Source organism: Balaenoptera ricei, chromosome 9 (genome assembly GCF_028023285.1).
Source record: "Balaenoptera ricei isolate mBalRic1 chromosome 9, mBalRic1.hap2, whole genome shotgun sequence".
Lineage (NCBI taxonomy): Eukaryota > Metazoa > Chordata > Mammalia > Artiodactyla > Balaenopteridae > Balaenoptera > Balaenoptera ricei.
Window position 1 is genome coordinate 46,551,529 of NC_082647.1, and position 26,445 is coordinate 46,577,973.

Consider the following 26,445-nt stretch of genomic DNA (forward strand, 5'->3'; position numbering starts at 1 on the left):
GGATTCTCACCGAGGAAAGGTGCCCATGCGGGCCCCAGTGAGAGGAGAGAATGAGGTTGCACCCCACACACACTGTCCTTACTTTCTGGGTGGGGCAAGGTGCCCCCTGCAGGCAGAGGAAGGACTCTGTAGCCGAGGAAGGATGGGCTCCTTCACCCACTCTCCTCACAGGTGGGGAGACAGAGGCCCAAAGAGGGCAGGAGACCTACCCAGGGTCACACAGATGGTCAGAAGCAAAGCTAGCGTGCTACCCGGCCAGCCACTCCTCCCAGAGCAATGGGAGAAGGGGAAGTGGCCCTGCATCCAGGGACCAGGCTGGGATGCCAAGGCTGGGGGCTGAGGAGGGCCAGCAGAGGGCTGCAGGGGTGGAGGTCGAAAGGCTCCAAGGCTGTAGCAGCACCAGTGGTGGGATTTGTTCTGCGCAAGACTCTCCCTGGTTACAGTGTGGCCAGCGGTCAGGAGAGGGCAAGAGCAGCTGGGAGAAACCAAGCGTGACAAATTCTCCACCATAAGTGAATTCCTGCCACAGGTGACAGATGGATGAATCTCAGAAACTGAAGATGGAGGGAACACCCCAGAAAACTATCTACAATATGCTACCATTTCCATAAAGCTCAAAAAGAGGAGCATTAAACAATAGATTGATTAGGCACATATGTGTGCATGATAAAAAAAAAATAAAACCTTTTTTTAAGCAAAGGAATGATAAACACAAAATTCAAGATAGTAGATACCTCTAAAGGGTCTTTAGGGAGCAGGGGACACATAGCTAGATGCAAATTACTGGAAATGTTCTACTTTGGGGGATGAGTGATGGACTCATGGGTGTTTACTATATTATTAAACTTAATATTTTAGCTCTACAATAATTACTACTCATATAAAGTTTACTATGTGCCAGGCTCTTTAATGAGCACATTATATACATGAGCTCATTTAATCCTCTGTGAGGTGGATCCCCATTTTACAGATGAGGAAACTGAGGCCCAGTGATTGTTCGGAGATCACATAGCTGATATGAGACCCTGGATTCTAATCCAGGCAGTCTGATTCCAGAGGCCATGGTCTAAACAACTCTACTGGGCTACATATATTATTGTATAAGTATGTTATTTTTTAATGTAATTTTAAAAAGTTAAAATGTACAGGGAGAGGTAAGAAAGGAGGCCACCACTGTGTTCCACCTGAGGTACAGACGTCCCCCACCTGCCCTCCCCTGCCCCGGGTAAAATCCCTCCCTCCTCTTCACCTCTTCTCCCTTCACCTCCTCTCTCCCTACCTAACTGCCCACACCCATCTTCCCTGGGCATCGAGCTCTCATTTGCACAGCAGGGTGGCTGGTGCAGTCAAGGCAGCTGGGTTGAGCCTGGAAGATTCGTGGAGAAAGTAGCCCTGGTCCCCCCTTTGAGGACCCGGGGGCTGGGCAAGAGCTCCCTGCCCCTGGGGTGGGCGAGATGGTCCGTGAAGGAGGGGCCGGCTGTCCCCTGACGCCTTCTCCTGGCTTCTCCCTGCAGCTTGATCCTCACCACCCCCCACCCCAGCCAGCCCCCTTATTTATAAACCATATGTCCCTGGGTCCCTGCCTGTCCCTACTGTTTGTCCAAAGCTTCAGCTGTTTCCCCTGATAACTCGAGGACCAGAGGTCTTGGGGAACTAGGAGGGGCCCCGGGACAAGCAGAGTTCAGGGGTGCTCTGCTGTGCCCCTCCTCCTGCTCAGAAAACCTTCAGGGGCTCCCTATGGATGTTGCAGGACCTGATGCATAGAACTTGCTCAAAAACTGGTAGTTGTCCGCATTTAAATTTTTAATTTCTGTTGTTGTCTCCCAGGAGCAGTTCCAGACTGCTTGGTCAAGTTCCTCAAAGTCGGGAGGGGAAGTGACTTGCCTTCACTCACACAGCAAGGCAGTCTGAGGTTCTCTCCTCTTCACCACACTGCCTTTCTACTCCACCAGTATGAAGAAATGGAGAGAACTTGGGCCCAGACCATGGCTCTGAATCCTGGCTCTGCCTTTTCTAGCTGTGCAACTTTGAATTGGTTGCCTAACCTCTCTGATTTATACTTTCTTCATCTTTAAAATGTAAGCATTGTCTGTTTTGTTCAATACTCCGTACCCAGAACAATGCTGGACACGTAATAGGAGCTCCAGAAATATTTCTCCATTGAATGAACAAGTGAATCCCTAACTCTCAGCTCATTTATGAGTATCAAGCAAAGCGATATATATGAGAATCCCGCACAGTGCAAAAACACAGCAGGACATTGCAAGTGGGCTTCCCCTTGCCCCTTCACTGACCAGTCTGAGGGCTCCAGGCTCCCTTCTGATCCCAGGCCAGGATCCCCCATCTTCAAAGCCCAGATCCATCCTGAAATTCCCAGGCACCAAGAGCCTGGAGCCTAAGGAGTCGGCTCAGAGCTCCCGGGCCAGTCTCCTCCCCAGCGGCTCCTCTGGCCTGTGCTCCCCTCTTCTCTGCCCACCCTGTGGTCCCTTCACTTGGTGCCTGGAGAAACAGCGCCTCTGGCTTCCCGTTGAGGTCCAGCCGGCAAGGCCTGCATCATCCCCTGGACACCCCTTTCCTTTCTTCTCTTTTGTTCAGCAAACATTGCCCTCAGCCCATGACCAGTGGAGGTGCACAGGTGGGCAAGCTGAGAGGGCTGAAATCAGAACGGGGAGCCAGGTGAGTTTGGCAACCATGCCTGGGCACCCACTCTGTGCTCAGAGCAGTTCTGGGGGCTGAAAAGGCCTTTGCAGAGATGGATTAGGGCTGCCCCGCAGGGATAGGGAAAGGCAAAGACGAGAAATGATCTCAGTGAAAGACAGCCAGGGATGAGGGCCAGAGCAAGCTCGGGCAGCAGGAAGAGCTCTAGTCCTAGCAGGGACGGAGCCCCCAGGTGAATGAGTGAAGGGCCCTTCTCTCTGGCCTCAGATTTCCCAGCTCTTTCATGGTGGCAGGGATGTAGGTGTGGAGGATTTGGGCAACTCTTGATCACCCCCAGACCTTCTCAGCTTCCTGGCATCATCATAGCCGATCCCCGCGGTCCCCACATGCAGACACGGCTGTCCCAGGATACCCAGGCGAAACAGGCAGCTTCTACTCCCAGCCTGACCTGCTAAGGAGCCCTACCCACCCCCTTCCCAACTCCCTCCTCAATCCGTTAAGGCCCAGAACTTGCCTCGTAGGGCCCACAAGGGATTAGCGGCCAAAAAGAGGAGTGTAGGGGCCATGTGAGCGTGCAAGAAAGGCTTTGGAAATAGTCCCCCTGGGCGTGCTCAGGCCTGGGAAGGGGCCTCTCTGGCTTCCCCAAGAGTTTCGCTGAGGTACAGGGTGGCGTTTCCACCCTAGGAAGCCCCAGAGTATGTGGAATGAGGGCCAGCCTCTAGGTTCTGCCCAGGCGCCCTCCTCCCTTGGCAGGGGGCTGGGCCTGGGTCTCCAGCACCAGCAGCCAGGGCAGAGAGGGCTGGGAATGATGGTGTGTGGGCCCAGCTTCCATGAGAGTCCAGAGTGACCCACCTTCCTCCCAGTGCCGTGCTATGGGGAAACTAAGTTGGGGGAGGGGTGCTCCAGGTCCCCCAGCCCAGCAGAGGCACAGACGACTGGGGAGGACAGGTGTAGCACAGTCCTGCGCCTTTCGGAGCTGGACGGACCCAATCCTGGCCATGGGGGATGTCGGGTCTCCCAAAGCATCCTGGAGCTTCCAAGGACGGGCCCAAGGCCTCCATCCCTCTGTGCATTCCCCACAGCAAGCGCTGAGCCCAGTGGGCCTTAGGAAGAACTGCGGAGGTATGAGCTGGGGTGTGAATGCCAAGACCCCCGGGCCCACACAGGGGGAGAGGACTCCAGGCGTGAGGTTTTGAAAGGACTTTGAGCAAAATCCTAGATCTGAGAGGGGCTTTTTGGACTCTCAAATTCAAACGTCATCGTACAGCTGGGGAAACCGAGGCCCAGAGAGGAGAAGGAACGCATCCAAGGTTCCATGGTAAGAGGGTAGCAGAGGTAGGCCTAGTACTCTGGGCCCCGGACTCCTAGCCCACTTCCAACGGCTGCAGCCGACTCTGGCGGCCGGGAGCCCTGATGTGCCGAGCACATCCTGACGGCCCTGGATCGGCCTGTTTCCAAGGCTCTGGATGAGATCTGGCTCAGCGTGGGCTCCCCCCAGCCTGCGCCACCTTTACCCACAGCTCCGGGAGCTTGGCACGCACACCAGCCCCAGCTGGTTCCAGCACAATGAAAGGCCAGTCAATGATTCATGGAGGCTCCTTTCCTGGAGGCCTTCACTGGGTACACCAGGCACCTGCCATTGGCCCCTGTACAAGCTCCCCCGGACCGAGCAGGATGGGGATTAATCAGTGATGGGCCCAGAGGAAGAGTCATTGCAGGGAGGAAGGTCCTCCCCACCCACCAGCGGGACTGTACACAGCCCAGCCCTGACCCCCAGGCCTCTCTCTCTCTCTCTCTCTCTCTCTCTCACCCTCTTCCCTTGCACCTGCCCTCAGGCTCCGATAAACTAAGGTTTTCAACAGGGGAATCTGAAAGCTGAGGGGCCCTCAGAGACAATGCCCAGGCCAACAATGACGGTATGTGCTCTGCAGAAAACCAGTTCTCCAAAACGGTCATCGAATTGCTTCCATAAGAGAGGTCTATGGACAAATAAGTTTGGTGAACGCTGGCTTAAACAAGTGAGTTTCTTATTGCGAGACTTGTCAGAGCCTCTATTGTGAGTCTCCCAGAGGGTGATGCGGTTTTCAAAATTACCTCAGCACCTGGGAAAACCAGTCAAGAGCTGGGGCTCTCACTCCGCGAGGACCACGTAGGGCAGGTGATCCACCTACGCCCATTCACTCAGGCTCTGTCCGGGCACGGGGATGGCACCTGCCAGTAAAATCCCCATGGCTGCTAAGCTTCGTTTCAAATCTAACTCTCCAGGATTTTCCCTGCAGTCTGAGGCGGCTTTACAGGGAGAAAGAGGGAAATGGGCAGGCAGATGGGAGCTCTCAGAATTTTCTGGAACTGAAGCTTTGGGCCCCATGGAGGCATTCCTGGGCTTGGTGTCTCCATAGGCCCCACATTCCTGGAGGCAGATGCAGTGGCTCCTCCCAGGCCAGGAGGTCAGTGCCGGCAGCGGAAATTCTTGGAGTTCGTCTCGGATGGAAGGTGCCACCGGCTCATCAGTCACAATCCGGGCGCATCAGTGAATCCCGGAACTTTACAAGCACTTTAACAGAGTCATTCTCTCCCTAGAGCCCAGGAATCCTCTCACAGGGTGTGGAGCAGAGACAGAGCAGAGAGGCAGAGAGAGGGGGTAAAGGGAAGCAGGGGACAAAGGGATACAGGGATACGGAGGACCAGGAAATTCCCGTGTCCCTATCTTTGCTGGTGAGACCCAGAAATATGGATGAACACACAGAACGCTAGAACAGGAGGTCACGAATGCTTGTTGCAGAGTTGTTGGTATATGCTTGCCAGCTGGTACATGCCAGACGGCCTGTGGACATTGACGGCTGTGCGCCCTGTGACTTTGGGAGAGATTGCCTCCGAAACCAGCCTCGGTCAACGATTTGACCAAGACATGAAACTAGCTCCATCCTTCCTGAACATGGAACTCAGCTCCCAGTGCCTGATTCACAAGGAATCAGGAGAAAGCATGTACGTGAAAACAGAGGTTGACAGCATTTTTATCAAATGGATTATTTATTATGTATTTCTCACTGAAAAAAAAAATCTCACCGGCCAAAAAAACAAAAACACCACCAAGTTATGTGTAATCTACCCAAGCAAGAAGACCTGATTTGGCGAGGGAAAGGAGGGAGCCTGGTCTCTATCAGACTCCCAGGAACTTGCTTTTCCCAGTGGGCAGATCGACATGGGCTGCCTGGAACTCAGCAGATGCCTGTCTGCTCTGTGGTCTGGGTCACGTGTCTTCACTGCGTTCAAAAACCCAAGTTTGATTTAAAGAAGGTTTCCTTGGAGTTCAAACAAATAACCAAAAGTTTGTGAGTTGTTCACGTCATCCAGTGGCAAGCAGGAGACTTCATGACCCAGAAGATGCTGTAGGAGGTTCCACGGTCACCTCTGACATCACTGATTCCTACTTTATGGGCTTGATATCACTCTCGCCACAACAACAATATATTGACACCTAGCATGACATGGGCACCAACCACAGATGCCAACGTCTGCGTGATTATAACTAATTTTATTGGTTTTATGGGTTTAGGTTGTTTGCGTTTTCTATTTGAGCTCCTTAAAGGCACAGGTTTTTTATATCTATTTAAGTTGCACTATGAAAAATATAAGCTAAGTTAAAAAAAAATAAAGCTCATGTTAAGTAATGTGTCAAGGATATATTAGTCACTTTTCAGAATGTTCAAGAGTGCTATCAATGGTGGGCTCCCATCCTTGAGAACATTTTCATCTTTTATTAATTCTTTGGGTTTGCTTCTTTTGGATTGGACTCATTGGTTGAATTCACTGAGTCTCTGTCTCTCTCTCTCTCTCTTTTCCTCCCTCCCTCTCTTTCATTTTTCTCCCCAAAGACAATATTTTTCTCCCTCCAAACTGTAGTTCCATTGGCTTCCGTAGTAGCTTGTTGAAAGTGTATGCTAGGTCCCCCTTCATGAGCACAGCCAGACCAGCCTTCCCAGGCTCATATTCTCCATGGAGGGTAGGCTGGCTTCAGACAAACTGAGCATAGCACCTAGTGGGGACATCTCTTAAGAAACATGCCCTGGGCAGAGGACATTTCTTCAGCCTTTGACTATGTGGTAGGGATTGGTCCTGGGTGAGGCTGCAAGAGCTGGCAGAGCACTGGGTCTGTGTACCTACACAAAGCTGTGCCGTGGCTCTCCCATGAGTGAGAATCACTGGTAGGTTCTTAGGACAGATCAGAGGATGACTCCAAATATAGTATTGCAGGAATAAGTTCTCCCCCGACACACACATACACATACAAACAGAGTTTCTAATTTGGACCTTACTGGATAGACACCTCATATATATATATAGAGAGAGAGAGAGGGAGAGAGAGAGAGAGAGAGAGAATGCATTCTTTCCCACCTAGAGGTGATATGCAAAATATATGTCTTGCGTGGCAAGGGCACCAATCCACCAGAACTATCCCACAACTGTTGAGGTGAACAGGGTCCTGGAGGTCCCCTGCTGATGGCATGTTAACCCTTTAAGTGCTGGATTGTGGAGAGGTCCAGGGGAGGCTAGAGACTAGAGAAGGACCAGGGTAGCCCGAGACCAGACAGCTATGGGCGAGGGGTGGGGGGAGGTACTTGAAGAGCTCAGAATAAATGGAGGTATTTTAATATTAACATATACACAGTACTATATATGAAATAGATAACCAACAAGGGCCTACTGTAGAGCACAGAGAACTATACTCAGTATTTTGTAATAACCTGTAAGGGAAAAGAATCTGAAAAAGAATATATATATGTATATACACTGAATATATAAACTGAATCACTTTGCTGTGCACCTGAAACTAACACAACATTGTAAATCAACTACACTTCAATAAAAAAATAAAAATTAGAAAAAGTCAATGGGGAAGAAATTCAAAGGAAATAAATATTTCTATATTCATTAAACTTAAGTTCATTTTTAATGTATTTAGTAACATGTTTGACTTATACTCAACTTGGTGCCATTTACTATTTAATTTAAATATAATTTGTTACTTAAAATATTTTAAAAACAGAACAAACAAAGAATTGGTGAGGCTGTACTACCCCACATGGCCAAGATCAGTTCTGCCCTCGCGCCATTCCCCATCAATACACTGGAAAGAACAGAAAAATAAGCAGAACCTTATATACTGAGAATATGATTTATTAGAATGAAGTAGAGTCATCTGAGCAGGACAAGCTTGTTAAAATTTCTGGGCTCCCTTCACCAGTGGCCTCTCTGCCCACCAGGGCCCGAGGTATTGGTAGGAACTGTCTCTTGAGGGCCGGGGATGATGGCCCTGCTGGCAAGGACCTCACCTGCCTTCCCTACCTCCAGAATTTCCCCTTGAGGGGCACCAAGGACAGTAAACATCATCACCTGTGTGTCCCCAGCCCCCAAAAACGGCCCCTCCCTGGCCCCCAGCTCACAGCAAATTCCACTCATCATCCTCATTGTATTCTAAACCTAAAGAAAACAAGGCATCGTGCCCAGCAGCTCATCCATAAAACATTAATCACTATCTCCTTCCTTGAGAGGCTCCTGACCAGTGAAGGTGCGACCTCCAGGAGTGATGGAAAAATCCTAATCAGTCAGCACGTGGCCAGGCCGCGCCGCCGGTGGGGGCCCCTGGCACCAGTCCCTCCAGTGCTTTTCCAGACCAGCTCCTGGCTTTGGTTCCAAGGACACTGAGGACCAGCCTGGGAACCCCCGAAGGAAGTGAGCCCGCCTTGCTTCTACCAAATCCCCAAAAGGCACCATGTCCCTGAGGCCAAGTGGCAAATGGCTGCCCTAAGCCACCCACACCCTTTCATTTGGGTCCTCTTGGAGCCTACATGAGCTTTTGAGATGGACAAGGATGCTGGGGCCAGGGCCAGATTTACGGGTCGCTAGCCCCATTGAGGCCTCGTGGCATCTATGTCTGACAAGTTGACTCACCCCAGTCCCGGATAGCTTCAAAGATCAATTCTCTCATAGAACTCTCGAGGGCCTGGAAAGAGGAATCCCCTTGATCCTGGAGGAAAAGGATATATCAAAAGGGAAATATGGGTCTATAAGGATGTTACATTACTGGATGTTTAGAAACCCAGGACTGATTGACTGGAGGCAGGAGGTCATATACAATCATATACTCATATCAACTGTTAATAAGAGTTTTTCTTATATCCCAATATTTATACTGATTATTTTCTTGTATTGTGACATTTGCTTGAACATTCAGAATGTTTAAAAAATAATGACGGGGCTTCCCTGGTGGCGCAGCAGTTAAGAATCTGCCTGCCAATGCAGGGGACACGGGTTCGATCCCTGGTCCAGGAAGATCCCACATGCCACGGAGCAACCAAGTCCGTGCACCACAACTGCTGAACCTGCGCTCTAGAGCCCGCGAGCCACAACTACTGAGCCCGCGCACCTAGAGCCCATGCTCCGCAGCAAGAGAAGCCACCACAATGAGAAACCTGTGCACCACAACAAAGAGTAGCCCCCACTCACCGCAACTAGAGAAAGCCCGCGCACAGCAATGAAGACCCAATGAATCCAAAAATAAGTAAATAAAATTAATTAATTAATTAATTATTAAAGGCCCGTAAATCTGGCCTTGTCCATCTCTTAATTTTAATTAATTAATTAATTATTTTTAAAAAGCGTTTAATGGAGAGATAAGTATTCTAGGATTCAGTAACTGCTGAATTACATCCTGCTTCCTTCTGGGCCAAGCACAGAGAGCACAGCCTTCCAGGCCAGCTGAGCCACTTCCATGTGCAGGTCTCCATTGGACCATGGGGGAATCCAGTGGAGGAAGTGGCGTGGTAGCTGGTCAGCATGGACCCAGATGGAGGAGGGTGATAGATGACCCTCCCATCAAAGCACCTCATGTGTGTAGTTGCTTGAATGCTTGGCAGCTGGGGAACCAAGGTTGAGTCATGGAATCTTCCAGGAAATATACTCTCTCCATTAAATTTTGATGAACAAAACAGACAAGCGTTCTGGTTGCTCCAGAAGCTCTACTTCAGTTCCAGTTATTCTCCTAAAACCTCTCCTCTGTGCTGGGCTGGACAGAACATGAGCAGAGCAGAGCTGGAGATGACCCTTGGGAGATAGGATACCTGAAGCCCTGAAACCATGGTCTGGAAGATGAGAGGGAGTCTGGGACAGCCTGGCCCTACAGATTTTGCCCTCAGGCCTGAATGGTACATTATTAGCCCTCAGGGTATAGCATTGTCCTACCCCTTCTCATATACTCTGGTGGGAGAGGACAATCCACTCTGGTGGGATGAGCAAGTTTATCAGACGTATTCCTCCCAAATAGAGAGAGGGACAGTCAGACCTGGAGGGCATTGGGTGAGGCCAGTGCCAGGGAGCAGTCTTGGACCAGGTGGTGCCAATATGTCTCAAGCAGAAACAATGGCCATTTGGCCCCAGAATGAATGGCACTTCTCCTGGTGCTAGAGTTCCCTTCAGCCAGGTATTCTCTTCCCTTCCTTTTTCCTCTCAACACCCTCCAGGCAGAGGAAGCCTAGCTGGCCCAGAGCTAAACTCAGTGGGAGTCTTGACAAAATGGGCCTGCACCACATAGTGGAAAGAGCCCGGTCTTTGAAGCCAGACAGAGAAAGTTCAAAATCCCAGTTTTGCCACCAGCGTATTGTGTGGCTTTGGGCAAATCATTTCATCTTCAGGGGCCTCGGTGTCCTCTACAATAGAGGTTGTCATCTCTACCTTCCAAGGATGTTATAAAGATTAGAAAGGTTGTATGTGAAGTCCCAGGGAAGTTCCTCGACCTCTTCTTCAGGCTGTGTATCTTGGCACTAGGATTCTAGAAGTTAAAACGAAACAATCGCTAAGAAAGGCTCTGCCCTGGAATGGCCAAGGGATACCAAAGGAAGAGCAAGGGTTGAGGTGGGGGTGGCCAGGGCGCCTTATGGGTTCTGAGAGGGCTTCACGCCAGGGAGGATGGGACAAGGTAAGGAGACAAGCCAAGAAGGGCTGTGAGAGAGAGCCTTGGCACACCTGCACAGGTGGGCTGCCGCAGGCTAGACTGGACCTTGTTTCCATAGCTTGGCCAGCACCCTCCCATTCATAGCAGCCTGTCCTCAGCCTGGGAGGTGCAGAGGCAGTTTGCATGGACTGAGGGCCCAGGTGCCACTCGCAGTGGCCCAGTTCACGCTGGAATAAGAAAGCCTGCTCCGACAGCACTGAACCTCCACAGGCCAAGCCGCCCTTGTATCACCATCAGCAAACCCCGCACCAGAGGGAGGCAGGAACTGTGCATCTCTTAGGAGCAGAGTTGTGATGCCAGGACCTTCCCAGTCACCCCTGACCTGCTCAGCCCACACTCATGGCAACACCTGTCCTTGTGGCCCAGTGAGATATCCAGGTTGATGGTTCTCGGAACCTCCCAGACTCTGGGCCTCCTGTTATTGGGCACTAGGTTTCCCAGTACAGTTGTCTCTGTTTTGAGAAACTAGCCCAAAGTGTGTGTGCATGTCAGGGGGAGTGTCAGGGGCCTGGGTCCAAATGTCAGCTTGGGGAAGATTTGTCCTATTACTGGGGCATGTGCCTGAGTATCCACTCCCCTCCGTCAAGTGAGGGTGTCCATGCCGGCTGAGCCTCCAGCACTGGGGGTGGCCATGGGTGGGAAGGGGTTTTGTAAGCTGAACAGGCCTAGATGGAACCTTTCAGCCCACACTGGCCTTGGGCTACATGGGGGACAGGTGGCAAGGCAGGAACAGACAGAGGGGTCCTTTCCAGGCTTCCTGTCACCCTGGGGGCAGAGGTCAGCCCACTCTGACCTTTCTTCCCTTCTGCCCTGGGGAGACCCCTTAGGAGTCTGACAAAAGCCACAGATCCTCCATGGGAAAATGCACAGCCTCACTGAATGTGGCTCATGATTTCAGAGAGGAGGAGCCCTTAGCCCCCCAAGGCCTCAAGGGACTAAGTGGCTTTTCCCCTCTTAGCTACTGCAGGTCATCCTTCCCCAGCCAGCTAAGCCTCCCCTGCGCCTGGCACTAACCTCACTCTGGTGGGCAAGTCTCTCTCCACACCCACCCCTGGGGCTGAGCTCCCCGGGCAAGCCTGTGGGCCCCAGTGCCCAGCCCAGGTGTAGTTGGGTCACAAATGTGAGGAGGGTCAGAGGGAGGGTCACCTGGGAAGTCCCTGGTGCTCCCTGGGCTCTGTTCTTAGGGGTCAGAGGGGAGCCACGGGCTGTCACACTTCATTCCTGCTTTCCCCCATCCATTTCACAGGTCAGAATCAAAAATGAGGGGCAAGACCCTGTGTCTCTCAGATGGAGTTCTGGGTGGGGCTGTGTCTGCTCCCTGAGACCAGGGATCCTGGAGGCAGGAGGGCAGGCAGTGGTTCCCCCTCAGACTGGGTCCCTAGGAGTGGGCCCAAGCTCTCAGACCCAGAGATCCCTTGTGGGAACATGGTGGCAAAAGAAAGAAAACTTCATTCCAGAGAGCTTGGATGACTTATATTACTGTTTATTTTCTTAACATATAATGAAATTCCAAATCCAAAGAGATATATATGCAGAGCAGACAGATGCAGGGTTCTGGTGTGCAGCAGCCAGAACAGGACAGGATGGGTCTGTGCCCTTCTCCCCTCCAGCACAACCCTCACCCCTCCTGGCCCCTGGCCATTGCCCAGGCAGAAATGCAGAAGCTGGGACTGAGAGGGACCAGTCTCACAGTCCAGGGAGCAGCCAGAGACATGGTCCTGGCTGCTAGGCCTGGCCAAATCATTATCTAGCTGTGGGTCCTTGGGCCTCAGTTTATCTATTAAATGGGCTAGAGGTTTTTGCTAGGAAATGGAGAAGGGAGTGTGTGGATATCATGATGGGTCATGACCATTAAGGGCCTCCTGGTCATCCTGCTGCTTCTAGATACCTGTGTATTGTGTCTCTCAGTTTTTGTCACCATCATGGCCACAGGCACATAGGGAGACCTGCTCTGACCCTGGTGGAATTGAATAGACTGGGTAGATAGCTGCCCCCAAACAGACTGTGCTCTGAATTGTCCTTGGGCTGCAGCCATAGCTACTTCCTCAGGTCAAGACCAACTCTCCCCTCCAGATAAAAGAGGAGGGAAGACTATGACCTGGGCAGCCTGTACAGGTCACCCAGCTGCCCCCAATGCCTCCAAACAGGAGCTCAGGAATAAGGAGGGAATCTGCTCTTCCTCCTCCCTTGGGATCAGCTGGGGGTTTAGAAGCACCCCCAAGTGTCCAACAAGGGCATCTGCCGCCGAGGGCTGATCCGAATCACGGTCATGTGTCCTCAGGCTTGATAACCTTCAGATGACCAAGTGCCCTTTAATAAACGCACTTGCATAATGGTGACCTGTGTCTGCACTGGCAGGAGAAAGTGAAGAACCAAATAACGACGGAGGTGATGCAGTGATAGGTGGAAAAGATCAACTACAACTCAGTGAAGGAATATGGGCATTCCTCCCTCGCCCTCTAAATGACCTTCATTCTACAAGAGCAGCCTCTGTCCAGTGGAACCACTATCAGACCTGCTCCCCCCAGGAACAGGAACTTCCAATGGCTGGATGGTCTGCTGCTCTTTGCTTTGAAACATGTATGCCTATGTACACGTGTTCACATAGGTGTGTAGGTACAACTATATACTTGGCAAGTGGAAGAAGCAGCACTGGTCCAGACTACATCTTCCAGAACCTGCAGTGTGTCTACACTTATAGAATCCTAGAGAGGGGCCTCAGGCCCCTATAGCTTTCCCTGTCCCTGCAACTTTACAGACGGGATCACTGGGGCCCCAAGATTGAGACCTTCGCAAGGTCATGCAGCACATCTAGGGGGGCCCTGGAAGTGAGCCAGGTCGCCAGGACGAGGCTTGTCTGCCACCTGCCCCTACCACTGCACCTGCTGGGATCTTTTCCCCATCAGAGCATCCTTGGGGGCAAGTGCACTTTACAGGATAGAGGGCCATGCCCAAAGGCACAAAGCAATCACAGTGGAGCCCCAGGCACCTGCAGCAGGTGAGTTGGTGAGCAACTTTGGGATGAGGGGGGACTATCTGGCACACCTCCCATCACACTCTGAGGGGACAACTTAGCAAGGTGGGTCCCTCTCTTTCACCTCCTCTGTGACTTCAAGGGAGTGGGTAATTGGAAAATCTTGGTCCCCAGGAAGTCCTGAGGCCAGGAAACAGAGAAAGAGAAAGAAGGTGATAGAAACAGCCCCAAATCAGGCTTGACTATGCAGGTCCTGTGGATCTTTGGGGAGTGACTGAGCCAGCTTGTCAGAGTGTCTACAATATGGATTTCATCCCTCCCCTCCCTCCACCCGCCCCTGCCTCCCCCCACATGGATGCCTGGGCCAGGCCCCCTTATTTGGGCTTCATCTCCACCCTGGAATTGATGTCGTCGGCATCCAAGTCGTACTCCTCCACCTGACCGCTGGTCCACACCTTCACGCGGTCTGTGAGGTCGCTGCTCCGCGGGGCCAGGATGAAGTCGTAGATGAGCACGGCCAGGGCTCCTCCGATGAACGGCCCCACCCAGAAAATCTAGGAACAGAGCAGACGTGCTCAGAGGGCGTCTGATGGGACCTGCTTACCCTGAGGCCCCTGCTGCACCACGCCACCGCCTGGCTTCCCTCCCACCCGTGCCTGAACCCCAGCATCCCCATTCCTGTGCCCCCCATGACTGGCCCAAGGCAGGACTCTGGTAGTGGGCGTCCCCCTGCCTCGGCGCCTGCCGTGGTCAGACCAGCCCCTTCTTGAGGGTAGCCACTGCCCCACCCTCCCCAGCTTTGAAAAGGCCCCAGAGACAGTCTGGTTTGATCAAAAGCGGCCTGGAAAAGAAACAGCAACAGTGGGAACAGCTAAATCCCTCGGGCACTGACTCTGTGTCGTGCTCAGCTTACAGGTGCCGAGACCTTTGAACTGGGCGGGAAGCAGGCACTCCCACACCCACACCTCCCAGCTCGGGAAACACAGGCACCAAGAGGCACTGGGTCGACATGGGGCAGGTCTGAGCTGGGACGGGAGGCTGGCCTACGTCACCCGAGGCGTGAGCCCACCGGCCCTTTCATCTCAGGTCTCAGCTGCCCTATTTCCTCCACCCTGGCCATCTCCCAGAGCCTCTGTGATGGGACATAATGTCACAGGATGGGGGCAGGTCTTCCATAAGGCACCAAAACCTCCCGCCCACCTCCACGGGGCAGCCCTGCGACCCCTTACCCAGTGGTCCTGGAAGTTGCGCGTGATCACCGCAGAGCCGAAGGACCGGGCGGGGTTAATACTGCAGCCTGTGTAGTCGATCTGTGAGGGGGAAGGGGCAGGGGCAACAGGGGAGGAGACACAGAAACAGAGACAGAGGGAGAGGGAGAGAGAGGGTGACACGGAGAGAGAGGACCAGAGAGGAAACAGACAAGTGACAGACCCAGAAAGATGGTCAGGAGGTCCCTGCGCTTTCCTCTCCCAGGTAGGCGGTCCCCCCACCCCACGACATGAGCCCTGTTGGGGTCCCACCCACTGTCCTGACAGGACACCACAACAGCCTGGTTCCGCCCTCCCCACCTCCACCGCCACCGGGGAAGGTCCCGCACTCACGGCCAGCAGGTGCCCCAGGGCCACAGAGAGGCCGATGGCAAGCGGGGCCGAGCCCCCGAGGTCCCGGCGCCTCCGGTCCGTGGTGGCCAGCACACACAGCACCAGCTGCAGGGTGCCGATGATCTCGATGCCCAGGCCCTGGCCCGAGTTCACGCCAGGGGCCAGCTGTAAGGGAGAGGGGCAGTAAGAACTGCGTCCCAGGGCCCCCAGGCCCGGGCACCCAGGGCCAGACCCTCAGTGCCTTCAGAGCCCATCGCATCAGCCCCTGGCAAGGCCACACTCAAGCACATACAGCCATTAGTGGACCTTGTCCCCTCCCACACCTGTTGAGGAAGCGCCAGCTTGGCCTAAACACTGTGGCACTCTCTCTGGAGGCCGGAGAGGCCTGGGGTTGCTTGGGGGCGGGGCTTCTGCATCCAGCTACATCCAGGCCGGGGTACCCTGGTGGTACCAAGGCCATAGGCGACAGGTGAGCCCTAGACATGGGAGGAGTTGGTTAGGGACATTCAGGGACAATTAAAGAAGAGAAGAAAATGGGTGGCAGGGCCCAGCTGGAGACATTGCTTCTTACTCCAAAAGGCTTGAACATTCCCCCCCATCCTCTGCTGCATCTAAAATTCCCAAAGATGGGGAGGGCCTTCCTCAGTTAGCTGGCCACAGCTCCCTGTGTTCTTCTCACCCTTGAGCCTACGTCCCTTGCATCCCCACCCTCTGTCTCCTTCCCCACCTCTGTCTGTCTCTCCCCTGGTCCAGTGTCTCTCTCCCATTTCCTCTGAGCCCTGCCCTCCCTATCTGCCCCCTCCCTGTCCCTCCTGGCCCAGAGCCCCTCCCTCTCTCTGGCCACGCGGGCCGCACCACCACCGTCTGGCTCCCACTTGCTCCTGGGCCACTTTTAGAAACATGACTCATGGAAAAAGAAGGGAATGGGAGCTGCTGTGAGGTCACCGGAGCCCTCCCTCTGCAGCTGCACCAGGGAGACCCCTCCCCAGGGAGCCCCTGCACCTTCCCGCACATGAGGGTCCCAGGGGCCAGATATGCCCACACAGGGGAGCTGGGCCATGTCAGCACAAGCACCCCCACAAAGATGCCTGGATGTGGCCAGGAGGCTGCCTTCTCCCAGGCCGGTATGTCCAAATAAGACTGAACTTGAAGTCTCATCCGGAGGGTAGGGGAGTGGGGCTGTCCCCAAGGCCACAGGGCATTTTGCAGAGTCCTAGGTGGAGGGCACTCCACCACCATCCAGAGGTTTTCTCAGCCCCACCCTGAGGCCATCCTACAAGAACAATTCTCTTCCCGCCTTTGTCTGCAGCCCTGGGTCACAAGGAAAGTGACTCACATCCCCTCCCCTGTGTTGCAGCCCCAGCTCTGGGCCTTTCCTGGCCGACCCCAGGGCTGCAGCCCCTCAGCTCAGCCAGCCCTCTGGGCAATACCCAGTTTTCTTCACACCTCAACGTGGGGCTGTGGAGGCAGAAACCCTGAGTTCAGGTCCTTGCTCTCCTATTTGCTGGCACCATGACTATGGCCTCCGCCCTCTCTGGTCCTCAGTTTCCCCATCTGTAAAATAGATCTAAATTTCCCTTCCCATTCTCCAGAGAGGCCAGAGGTTCTAAGGCTGTGGGGACAGTCTTGGGGCATTTGGGAAGGGCTGCAGAGGCAGGAGGGATCAGGATAGTGGTTGTGGCTTTGTTCGGGCTCTTTCTCATCTCCTCCCCAGGAATGGGGTAGGGGGACAGGCAGAAGGGGAGAGGCTCTGCTGCCCAAGAGTGTGGAGATGGGAGTGAGGCCTCCCTGGAGCCGGGACAGGCTCCTTGGAGGCGAGGCTGGTGAGGACGGGCAGCTTGTACCCATGCCCATCACACTCACACCTGCTGTTACCCTCCGCGTCTGAGCGCTCAGGAAGTCCAGGGCTCCTCCTCACACTCTCTCCTTTGCTCTCCAGGCTCCGCATAATTGCTAGCTGGCAGGAGTCCTGAAACCAGCCCCTCCACACTGATTAATGGAGCCATTGCTCTAAGTGGCTCCTGCTTCATACTCCCCATCCCCACCACACTCTCCTCACAGATGTGGTCTGGGCAAGCTCATCTACCCCCCCCCCCCACCAACCCATTCTTAACCAGGTCTGAGCATCCCAGCCCCTGCTCTGCCCAAGGACACCACTTTTCATGCAAAGTGAGCAGAGCAGGGGGCCTGGTGCCATGACCTGTCCACAGGAAGTGACACCTGCCCTGGGAACCCTAGCATGTACCCTTTCCTAGCTGCCCAGAGCTCTTAGAACCTGACAGCCCAGAACCACATGGGTGAGTAACCTTCCTCTCCCCAAACCCGTTACCACTACCACCAGCAGCAGGAAGATTCCCCTGATTGTTTCCATGTCTATGACCTCCGCTCTTTCAACTGCCAAAGCACTTGTGTTACCTACATCTGAAAAAAAAACCGGATAACTCAAAATCGGAAGGGATAGTTAAAGGTTTGTTGAAACTTGATGTCCAGAAAAGAGCAAGTAAAAATTCAGACCCTATGTTCCTGTTTACAACCTATTAAATTTGACACAATTGCTTAAATAGGGCTAATCCCAGTTGAAAAAAAAAAAATGTTTGCACATCCCCAGGTAGTTTTGCCCAGTCCAGGTCTTATATTTCACTGATGAAGGCCCAAAAAAAAAAAAAAAAAAAAAAAGGTAACAATCAATTTTCTGAACACAAGTATAAAAAACAGAAAAATCCACACATTTAGTTAAAGCATCAGAAAGATGCAAGCTCTCCATTTTTGTATCAAACCCATTGAAGCCCACTCTCAAGGCCCAATTCAGACTCCACTAGCACCAAGAAGTTTTCTTGGGTCCCTGGCTAGAACTAACTTCTGCTGCCACTCTGCCGAGCCCTCACTGAATGGCCTGCATATCTTGCAGAGAAGTAACCTTTCTGCCTCCTGTGTGGGTGCCTCAGACCCCCTGGCCTGGGAGCTCGGTGGGGACAGAATGGGGACACCGTCTCATCTCCCCGCCCAGACCTCAAAGGGGACGCTCGCTGTGTGGTGACAGAAGTAGCAGACGATGCTAATTTTCTAGCACTTCCACCCTCTCTAGAGGCAGCCAGGGAAGCCCTCTGGAGCTTGGCAGGGCTGGTTCATTTGCTGTCTAACTGGGAGACCACAGGCCAGTCATTGGTCTCTGTGGACCTTGCAGGACAGCCTGCTCAAGGCTCTGTGAGATGACAGACAAGGAGGCCAAGGCCCAGGAAGGAGAGAGCAAAGTCAGAATCCTTGCTCCGGGGGTCTGTGCCACCCACATTCACAGGCCAAGGTGCGGGCTACCCACAGGTTGGGCTAAGGGTCCTGACGATTCCCAGCTTGGCCCGAGGAGCTGGCAGAAGATGCTCTGTAGCTGCCAGGGTGTCCCAGGCACCAGGGTGGCACAAGGCTGACCTCTCCAGGAATGGGCCTGGAACACTCCCCACTGCCCATGGGCAGGATGACCAAAGTAGCTTCTAAGGGCCAGGGCCCCAGCTTGGCCTGGGCACCATGGCGTCCCACCCTTGGGGAACAGCAGGTCCCACAGCCAGGCCCGGCTGTGGCTCTGGGCATCCACTCTCAAAGAACAGGGGAGGGAAGACATTGAGGCCTGCCCCACACACCCACTGCCTCTAGCACTCAGCACTCCCAGTGAGGGGGGCATCGGTGAGCCCCCCAACGTCACCCCTCCGTGACTGTTCCGGCATGCATGTGCCTCTGAGGATCCACGGCTTTGTGTGCCTCTGTGTGTCTTTGTAGATTGGTATCTGTGGGTGACCACATGTGTCCAGGTGTGACTCTTTCCTTTTCTTTTTCATTAGACATTAAGAGGTTTATTAGACAATAAGTAAACAAAAAGTCTATCCAAGAGTTACAAAAGTTCTCAACCTGTACGCACTAAACAATACAACCTAAAAATATATGACACAAAAATTGACAGAATTACAAGAAGAAAATGATCAGTCCACTACCAGAGTGAAAGGGTTTAACAACCCTCTCTTAGAAACTGATGGAATGAAGAGTCAAAAAATATGAATAGCATGAACAGGGAAGATTTGAACCACACAATTAACAAGTTTGATTTAAGGAAAATGCATAAGCCCTGCACCTCCATATTTGAGAAGATACCCTCTTTTTCAGCCCACGTGGGACATTCAGATAAACTAATCATGTATCGGCCAGATGCATCTCAACTGTCTCTGAAAATCCTTATCACGCAGGGTGCCATCTCTTACGGAGGTGGGCTTCGCGGAGGCTGGGACAGGGCTCTCTGTGTGGCCCTAGATGTTCATCTTGTGTGTCTGATGCATTTCTGAGTGTGTCACCCTGTCCCTGTGTGTTGCACTCCCACACACAAGTGCCACTACTGGCTGGGGACGGAGGAGAAGGGAAGGAAGCCCCCTTGAGTAAGAGAGAGAGGCAGGTCTCAAAGAGCTCTGTATTTGCTCCCAGAAGCCATTTCATCTTCCTGACAAGAAACAATACACAAAGCAACGGCTTCCTCTTCCCTTCCTCACTTCAGGGCAACCCTGCCCTCCTGCCCGGGAAAGGAAGAGGTTCCATTGAGGACCACCCTCCCCGTACCCTCCTAGGGTCCCAGGGCCTGAGTGGAACCACCCAGGCTTGAGAGTGTGCTTCATGCCCATGTATGTGTGCCCGTGTGCCATGTACCATTGCGTGTGTGAGTGCACGTGTGTGTACTGGTGCAGCATAAATGTGTGCAATTTGGAGCAGCAGAGATAATCAAGGGCTGGAGGCAGGAGGCTGGGGGGTCCTGCCTGCCATCATCTGCTGTGCAACCTAGGCACGTCTCCATGCCTCTGTGGGCCACGGTTTCCTTACCAGTAAAATAGAGGCCTCAGCCCAGATTCTAGCCCCAGACCTTGTCCAGGATTCCTCCCCGCCTGACGTGGGACCCCGGCCCCCAAGACCTGCGGTCACCCTCCGGGCCAGGATCCCGAGTGCAGGATTCTCACATGGCCATCTGAACCGCTGGTCTCCATATGGCACGGAGCCTGTTATAGGACCTCCCACCCACCTGTAACCGCCCGCCCGATGCCCTCCACAGACACACGCCCCAGAGCAGCCGGCTGCCTGACAGACCCTACTTGCACAGTCCTGATGACAGGGAGCTTATTGACTTGGAGGCTGCCCTTCCCCAATTTTTTAAAAAAAAGCGTCTTTCTTTACACTGAGCAGACACCTGCCTCTGGTTGTCCCGATGGTGGGATTTCAGGCACTGAAAGGAAGTGCTCATAGGAATGGGCATTTCCCAGCCTTTTCTACCCTCTTCTGAGTTGAGGTTTTCCAGCCTCAGGGTGCGCTTGCCCGTTGGACTGTAGCTCCTTCCTTGTGTAAAGACAGCCCCTCACTTACCCCCTGGGCACCACCGTGGGTAAGAAGCCCCTCTGGACCCCAGAGAGAGGCTCTGGCTGAGGGGACCCTGGGCCAGGACAACGTTTCCTTGCCCTTACCTGCAGGTATGTGGGCTCAGCCCACGCCCATTCAGGAGACCCCAGACCCATCGGTGCTTCCAGAGGGCAAGGACCATGGCCCCCCAGGGGGGCTCTGCCAGCAAGAACCAAGGGCTCCCTGTGTCCCCAGGAAAGCTTGCCCAAACCAGTCTTCAAGGCGAGGCAGGGGGCATGTTTGACCTGCATGGGGAAAGCCCTGGTGGGTAAGGCTAAAGGCACCCCTGCTGGGCAGGGCCCCAGAGAAAGCGCGGACCACTACTTGGGCCTGAGATCAGGTTGTGGGGAGACAGCGTGGGATTGGCCTGCAGTGAGCTAAAGGCTCCAGGTGTGAGGGGAGGCTGTGACCTGGGGACGGGGGAGTCAAGGCAAGTCCCCTTAGACCGAGGGAACCCGGCGGGCCATGTCCCCTCTCAGAGCGTAGCTCCTTCACATGAGGATTCCCACAACGAGCCCTGGCTAGGGCCAGGCGTCAGGGTGGGCAACATGGGGCGGGCAGGGCTGCTCCGAGGGCTCTCATGGGGGAAAGAGCCTAAGAATTCTCCGTGGTAAGGGAAGTCTCCACCGCAAAGCTCCTGCCCCGCTCTGTGCCCTCCCCCTCATCTGGTTCTGGCTGGAAACAGTAATTACATGTCCCATCAGTGGCAACACCACCCAGCCCCCAGCCCCCTCCCTGGGCAGGGCCGTCGGAAAACTGGCTTCCCTTTCCCCCAGCCCACCCCCAGCTCTGGGGGAGGCCGAGGGCCCTCAACTCTGGAAGAACCGGTGGCATGGGGAAGGGGGCGTTAGGGAGAGGGGGGGTGCTCTCATTCTGTGGCTGGGGAAACTGAGGCCCAGGAAACTGGGGAAGTGGGAAGTTTGGGGCTAAAGGCAGGCCCTGGATGCACCATGTAGAAACAGGCCCCAGGCAGTCAGGCCCAGAATCAATGGGGCTGAGAAAAGACCCCCAAATAAGGGAAGTGTGCGCTCTGCCTGAGCCCCCGAAGGGGCTGAAATCGGAGGCTCTGGATGGCCTGGCATCCAGTCCCCTCTTGGACGCAGGTAGACACTGGCCTGAACCCTGAGCCCTCACCTCTCTCCAGAGCTCCAGCCTCCCACCATGACCCCCCGTCAGCCACACCCCACAACTCTCAGGACATGACCTCCTCTACCTAGAAGCCCCTTCCCCCCACCCCGGAGTCTTCACATTCAGGCTCTCATGGCACCTCCTCCCTGAAGCCCTCCTGGCCCTCACCACAGCTCAAAGTCAGAAGTTCCCAGGTGCCCTGATACCTCTTATCGCACCGGCCTCCTGCCCCCTATCGCGGACAGATGTGCACCAGGCTTATCTTGCACAGGACCATGGGCTTCCCAGGGCAGGGATTGGGCTGACTCAGCCCTGCATTCAGTCTGCAGCAGTGACAGTCACGTTTATAGGGCGAGCAAGCCAGAGAGGGGAAGAGGGAAAAGAGCAGGCGAATGGTCCAGATTCCAAGGTTCAGGAGCATCTTCGACTTCCCAGAGCCCAGCCATACCTTGCGATCTCCCCTCTCCACAGATGGGAGCTGGGGCCACACAGACAAGGTTGCTTGCATGAAATCACACAGGGTATTAGTAGCTGAGCTAGGGCAGGGCAGACCTGGCACTGACCCCCTGCATCTGAGCCTCTCACTCTAGGAACAAAATCAGGGTTTGGCTCTGAGAACCAGCCAGGATGCGCCAGGCTGGATAGAAGTCCCTGGTCCCTCTGGGGCACATCCTGAGCCTTGACTCAGTGAGGAGAAAGTTGTCCCCAGCATGTCCCCGGGGGATACCCCCTGACTCATTCCAACCACTTCCTGCCACTTCTTTCCCTATTTTCCTGGAAATCTCCATGCCAACAATGGGTTTGGGCTGGGGTGGGGCTCGGGACTCAAGGGGCTGTGGGAGCCTCCCCCAGAGCCTGGAGGAAAGAGTGTGTCACCTGTGTAGGCTGGTCTCTGCCCCTCTTGAGGTATTGAGGCCACCTGCCAGGTCTCTTCAGATCCCAGGTTCAGTGTTCTGGACCCCTTTCCTGTTCTTCAGCCCAGGACTTGTGCTTCTGGACCCCAAACTTCCATGGTGTGGCCAGGGCAGTCCCTGGGCCCCTACCACAGCCCTCAGTGCCCTTATGTTCAGCATGGCCCCTCTTGGGCTCCTGTTAGGCAGACCTTCCTGGGAAGAGTGATAAACTCAAGTCCACAAAGTAAGCTTGTTAGTAGTATGGGTGTGGCCAAGAGATATCAAGAGACCTAGGTCCCCTCTTGGAGGCTCAGCGTTCTCAACTCCAAGAAAACTCAACAAGTTAGCAGTAGCCAGGCCTTGAACCCAACTTGCCTGCTTCCCCGCCCAGGGCTGGGCCCCTTTTTCTCCCCCTTCTGCGACCCATCCAGCTCAGGTATTGGGGTGACTTTGGAAAATGGAGCCTTGCGAGGGAAAGGCACACTAAAGCAGGGTGTGGCCAGATCAAGATGGCACAGAGGTAGGTGCTTGCCCTCCTCAAGGCTGCCTGGGATGCCCACGTGAGAGAGCAAAGTCGGCCAGCAGATGCCTGTCCTGCCTGTCCCTTGAGAGGGAAGATCAAGAGGGGGCCAGAAGGCCCAGGGAGACTCAACTCCTCCCCTAGGAGGACCCATTCCCAATCCCCATCGTGCCCAGCTGAGCCCCAATGTGATCCATACCCTACCCAGTACGCACTCCCCGAAGTCACCCGGCTCTGCCCCCACTGGAGAGACAGGCCTGGAGGGCCTTACATCCACCGTGACCACATCTTCCCCGGCTAAAGTCTAAACTCCAGGCCGCAGGGCTAACCTTCAGTCCTAGGCTGGGTGAGGTGTCACTGTGACAGAAGAAGTGCTAATCCCTCCTTGGCAGGGTCACGCCAGCTGCCTCTGCACAGACCTCGCCAAGCCTCCCCCTGCTGCAGCACCGGGATCTGAACTTTGGCTGGGAAGCAAGAGGGCAGTTGCTTCTCTAATCACCCACGGCTCTCTCTGCAGAGCCCCTGGCCGGCTCCCTTACTCTCCCACACCGGCCTGCCCGGCCCAGGCCCCGCCAGTCTCGACCTGACTTGCTTCCTCCTCTCTGCTCTTTTGCCTCTCTCCCTCCCTGTGGAAACAACCCCTCGGGTGCTCTGAGACCTCCTCCAAGCCTTACTCAGCCTCTCAGGCCAAATTTCCCCCTGCTGTGGCCCAAGCCAGGTCTGAGTTTGCACTTGGCTGAGGGTCTGGAAAAGCCCAGGTCCGCGACAGCAGGCAGCTGCCGCCAACGGCCAATTAGCTGTGCTAAGCGGCCCGGGAGGAATTCTTTTCCGCAGCTCCTACCCAGTCCCCCACATCTGCTTCTCATGAGTGCCCCCAGGCCAGGCCCCATTCAAGCCGCGAGCGGTGGGCGCACGCAGGGACACACGCACCCCCGGGGACGCTCACACAGCAGCACTCACGTGCTCACAGACACACTTCCAGAAGTGGTGGAGCCAGCTGCCACAGACTTGGAGACCCATGCCGGCACCCACGTGCACACACCGTTCACAGACACAAACACACGCGCCACACCTCTCTGTGTCTGGTGACAGAGAGTGGACCCAGATAGGAGGCAAGGTGTCGCCCGCTCCGGCCCCCCCCCCCCGCCCGCCCCGCTTGCTGTAATCCAGGAAAGCCACCTGCAGGCTGTCCAGAAAGTGTTTTCACCCCCCATCTTTGTCTCATCCCCGGGGCCAGAAGAGCAAGAGGAGCTTTTTCGTTGAAGGCAGCGTGTTTGGGGGACCTGTGTGGCTGCCTGGAGGCTTGAGTGACCCCCCTCCAGGGGAGTCCTGCTCACACAGGACTGTGTGACCAGCTGCAGAACATGCCGGGCAGGTGGTGCAGGGAGGCTGGGGACAGCGGGCAGGGTGTCCCCAGGGTCCAGGCTGCACAGGGAGAGAGCTGCTGCACAGGCAGGGCTGGGGAGTGGCGGGACAAGAAACCACAGCCCGGGGGCGAGGAACTGCTGGCCCAACTGTTAGCTTATTCCCCACAACAGAGGCCCTCAGGGGACATGGGCAAGACCATCATGCTGGGTCTCAGTTCCCCACAGTGCCTGGCAGGAAACAGGCTCTGGATGGCAGGCGTAGCCGACTTCCAGTCCCAACTCTGCATGACCTCCAGCAACCTCTTGTCCTCTCTGTTCCTCAGTGTCCCCATCTGCACAATGGGCGGAGGATGAGACCAGCGCCGCCTCAGCACTGAGCCCCCAGAGCCTGGGGCCACCCCACTCACCGCGTTTAGGCCGAGCGAGTTGTTGGGCAGGGAGGAGGTAACGCCCGAGAGGATGGCAGTGGCGACGATGGCCCCCACGCACTGGGCCATGATGTACATGACAGCCCGGAGGACACTTATCTGGCAGCTGAGCAGGAGCCCCAGCGTGACAGCCGGGTTGAGGTGGGCTCCGCTGATGTGGCCCACGCTCTGGGCCAGCGTGGCAATGCTCAGCCCAAAGGCCAGTGACACCTTCACATTATCCTGGACGGCACCTGTCGTCTGGTTGCTCTTTATCGGGTACTGGAAGCCCAGGGCAGAACCGATGCTGATGAAGATGAAGAGGGTCATGGCCAGGAACTCGGCCACCACTGCCCTCCAAAAGAGCTTCTTCTTGAACTCGCTGGCCATGCTGGCAGGGGGCTTGGCTGGAGACCGCTGCCTGGTGCTCGCCTCCCTCCGAGAGCTGAGCCACAGCCCGGGCTGGGCCTATTTATAGGACCCTGGGGGGAGGAGAAGGGGGGAGCACAAAGGGAGGAAGGCCTCTCCTTGCTCGTGGCCCGCCCCACACCGCATGGGCCTCCTCTCAGCGATGGATGCAGACACAGCTCTGCTGTCAGCCTGCCAACTTCTTTTCCCTTCCTCCTCTCTCCCCTCCCTCCCTCTTTTCCTCCGCCCTCAGCCCTGCCCAGCCCGAGGAGGCAGGCAGGAGGCAGCCACTGCTCTAATAGGCTTTGAGAAATTCCTCCAAGTTGGCCCCGCTCAGAGGGCCAGAGAAATCCAGGTGTCCCCGCCCTGTGTGCAAAGCTCAGGGGGTGCCCGAGGACAAAGCCAGGCGCTCCAGATGGATGGGGCGGGGTGAGCGCCTGGGTTCAGCAGGTAGACATTGCCCTCCTGGAGGCGGGCACCATGACAGTGCTGGCCTGGCATCCCCATCCCGCCTCAGAGTGACATTAGTCTGGAGTCCACAGGTCCAGGGGTCCCCAGGGGCAGTCTGGGCCTCCCACACCTGGCCCAGACCTGGCCACTGGATGTCACTGTAGGAATGGCCCAGAGCCCCCAGCCCCACCGGCCAGGCCTCAGGTGATGGGGACACGGAGGCATCAGAGGGTGCAGAGAGCTTGTCCGTGGACCACCCTCCACTCTGTGTGGTCAAGGGCAGGCCTGAGATCAGTAAGAATTTGAGAGGCCCCCATGCTGGGAGCCCTCCAGTTTCTGAAGCAATTTGAGCAAATGATTTCGGGGCAGGTGTGGGAAGATGAGGGCAGGTGAGGACTTTCCTCTCAAAGACTGTCAAGCTGGCAGAACACGGGGGAGACAGAAGGAATGGCAGCCTAACCTGGAGACTGGAAAGCCTGGGAGGGAGAGATGGGGGAGAAAAGGAGGGAGCACGAAAGGGAGAGGCAGAGAGACACGGACAGAAAAGGAAGAAGAAAAGGAGACAGAGAGAGAGACAGGAAGAGAGACAGAGAGAGAAGGAAGGACAGAG

At 55.0% G+C, this 26,445-nt stretch overlaps 1 protein-coding gene across 1 annotated transcript; it reads right to left on the reverse strand.

The window, feature by feature from the left end:
* Window positions 1-12,136: 12,136 nt before the first annotated feature.
* AQP1 (aquaporin 1 (Colton blood group)) lies at window positions 12,137-25,442 on the reverse strand. Its single transcript, XM_059933642.1, has 4 exons — window positions 24,978-25,442; window positions 15,245-15,409; window positions 14,873-14,953; window positions 12,137-14,197 (listed from the first exon to the last, which is right to left on the reverse strand). Exons 1-4 carry the CDS (start codon window positions 25,365-25,367, stop codon window positions 14,018-14,020), a joined length of 816 nt encoding a protein of 271 aa, XP_059789625.1. The 5' UTR covers window positions 25,368-25,442; the 3' UTR covers window positions 12,137-14,017.
* Window positions 25,443-26,445: the final 1,003 nt, after the last annotated feature.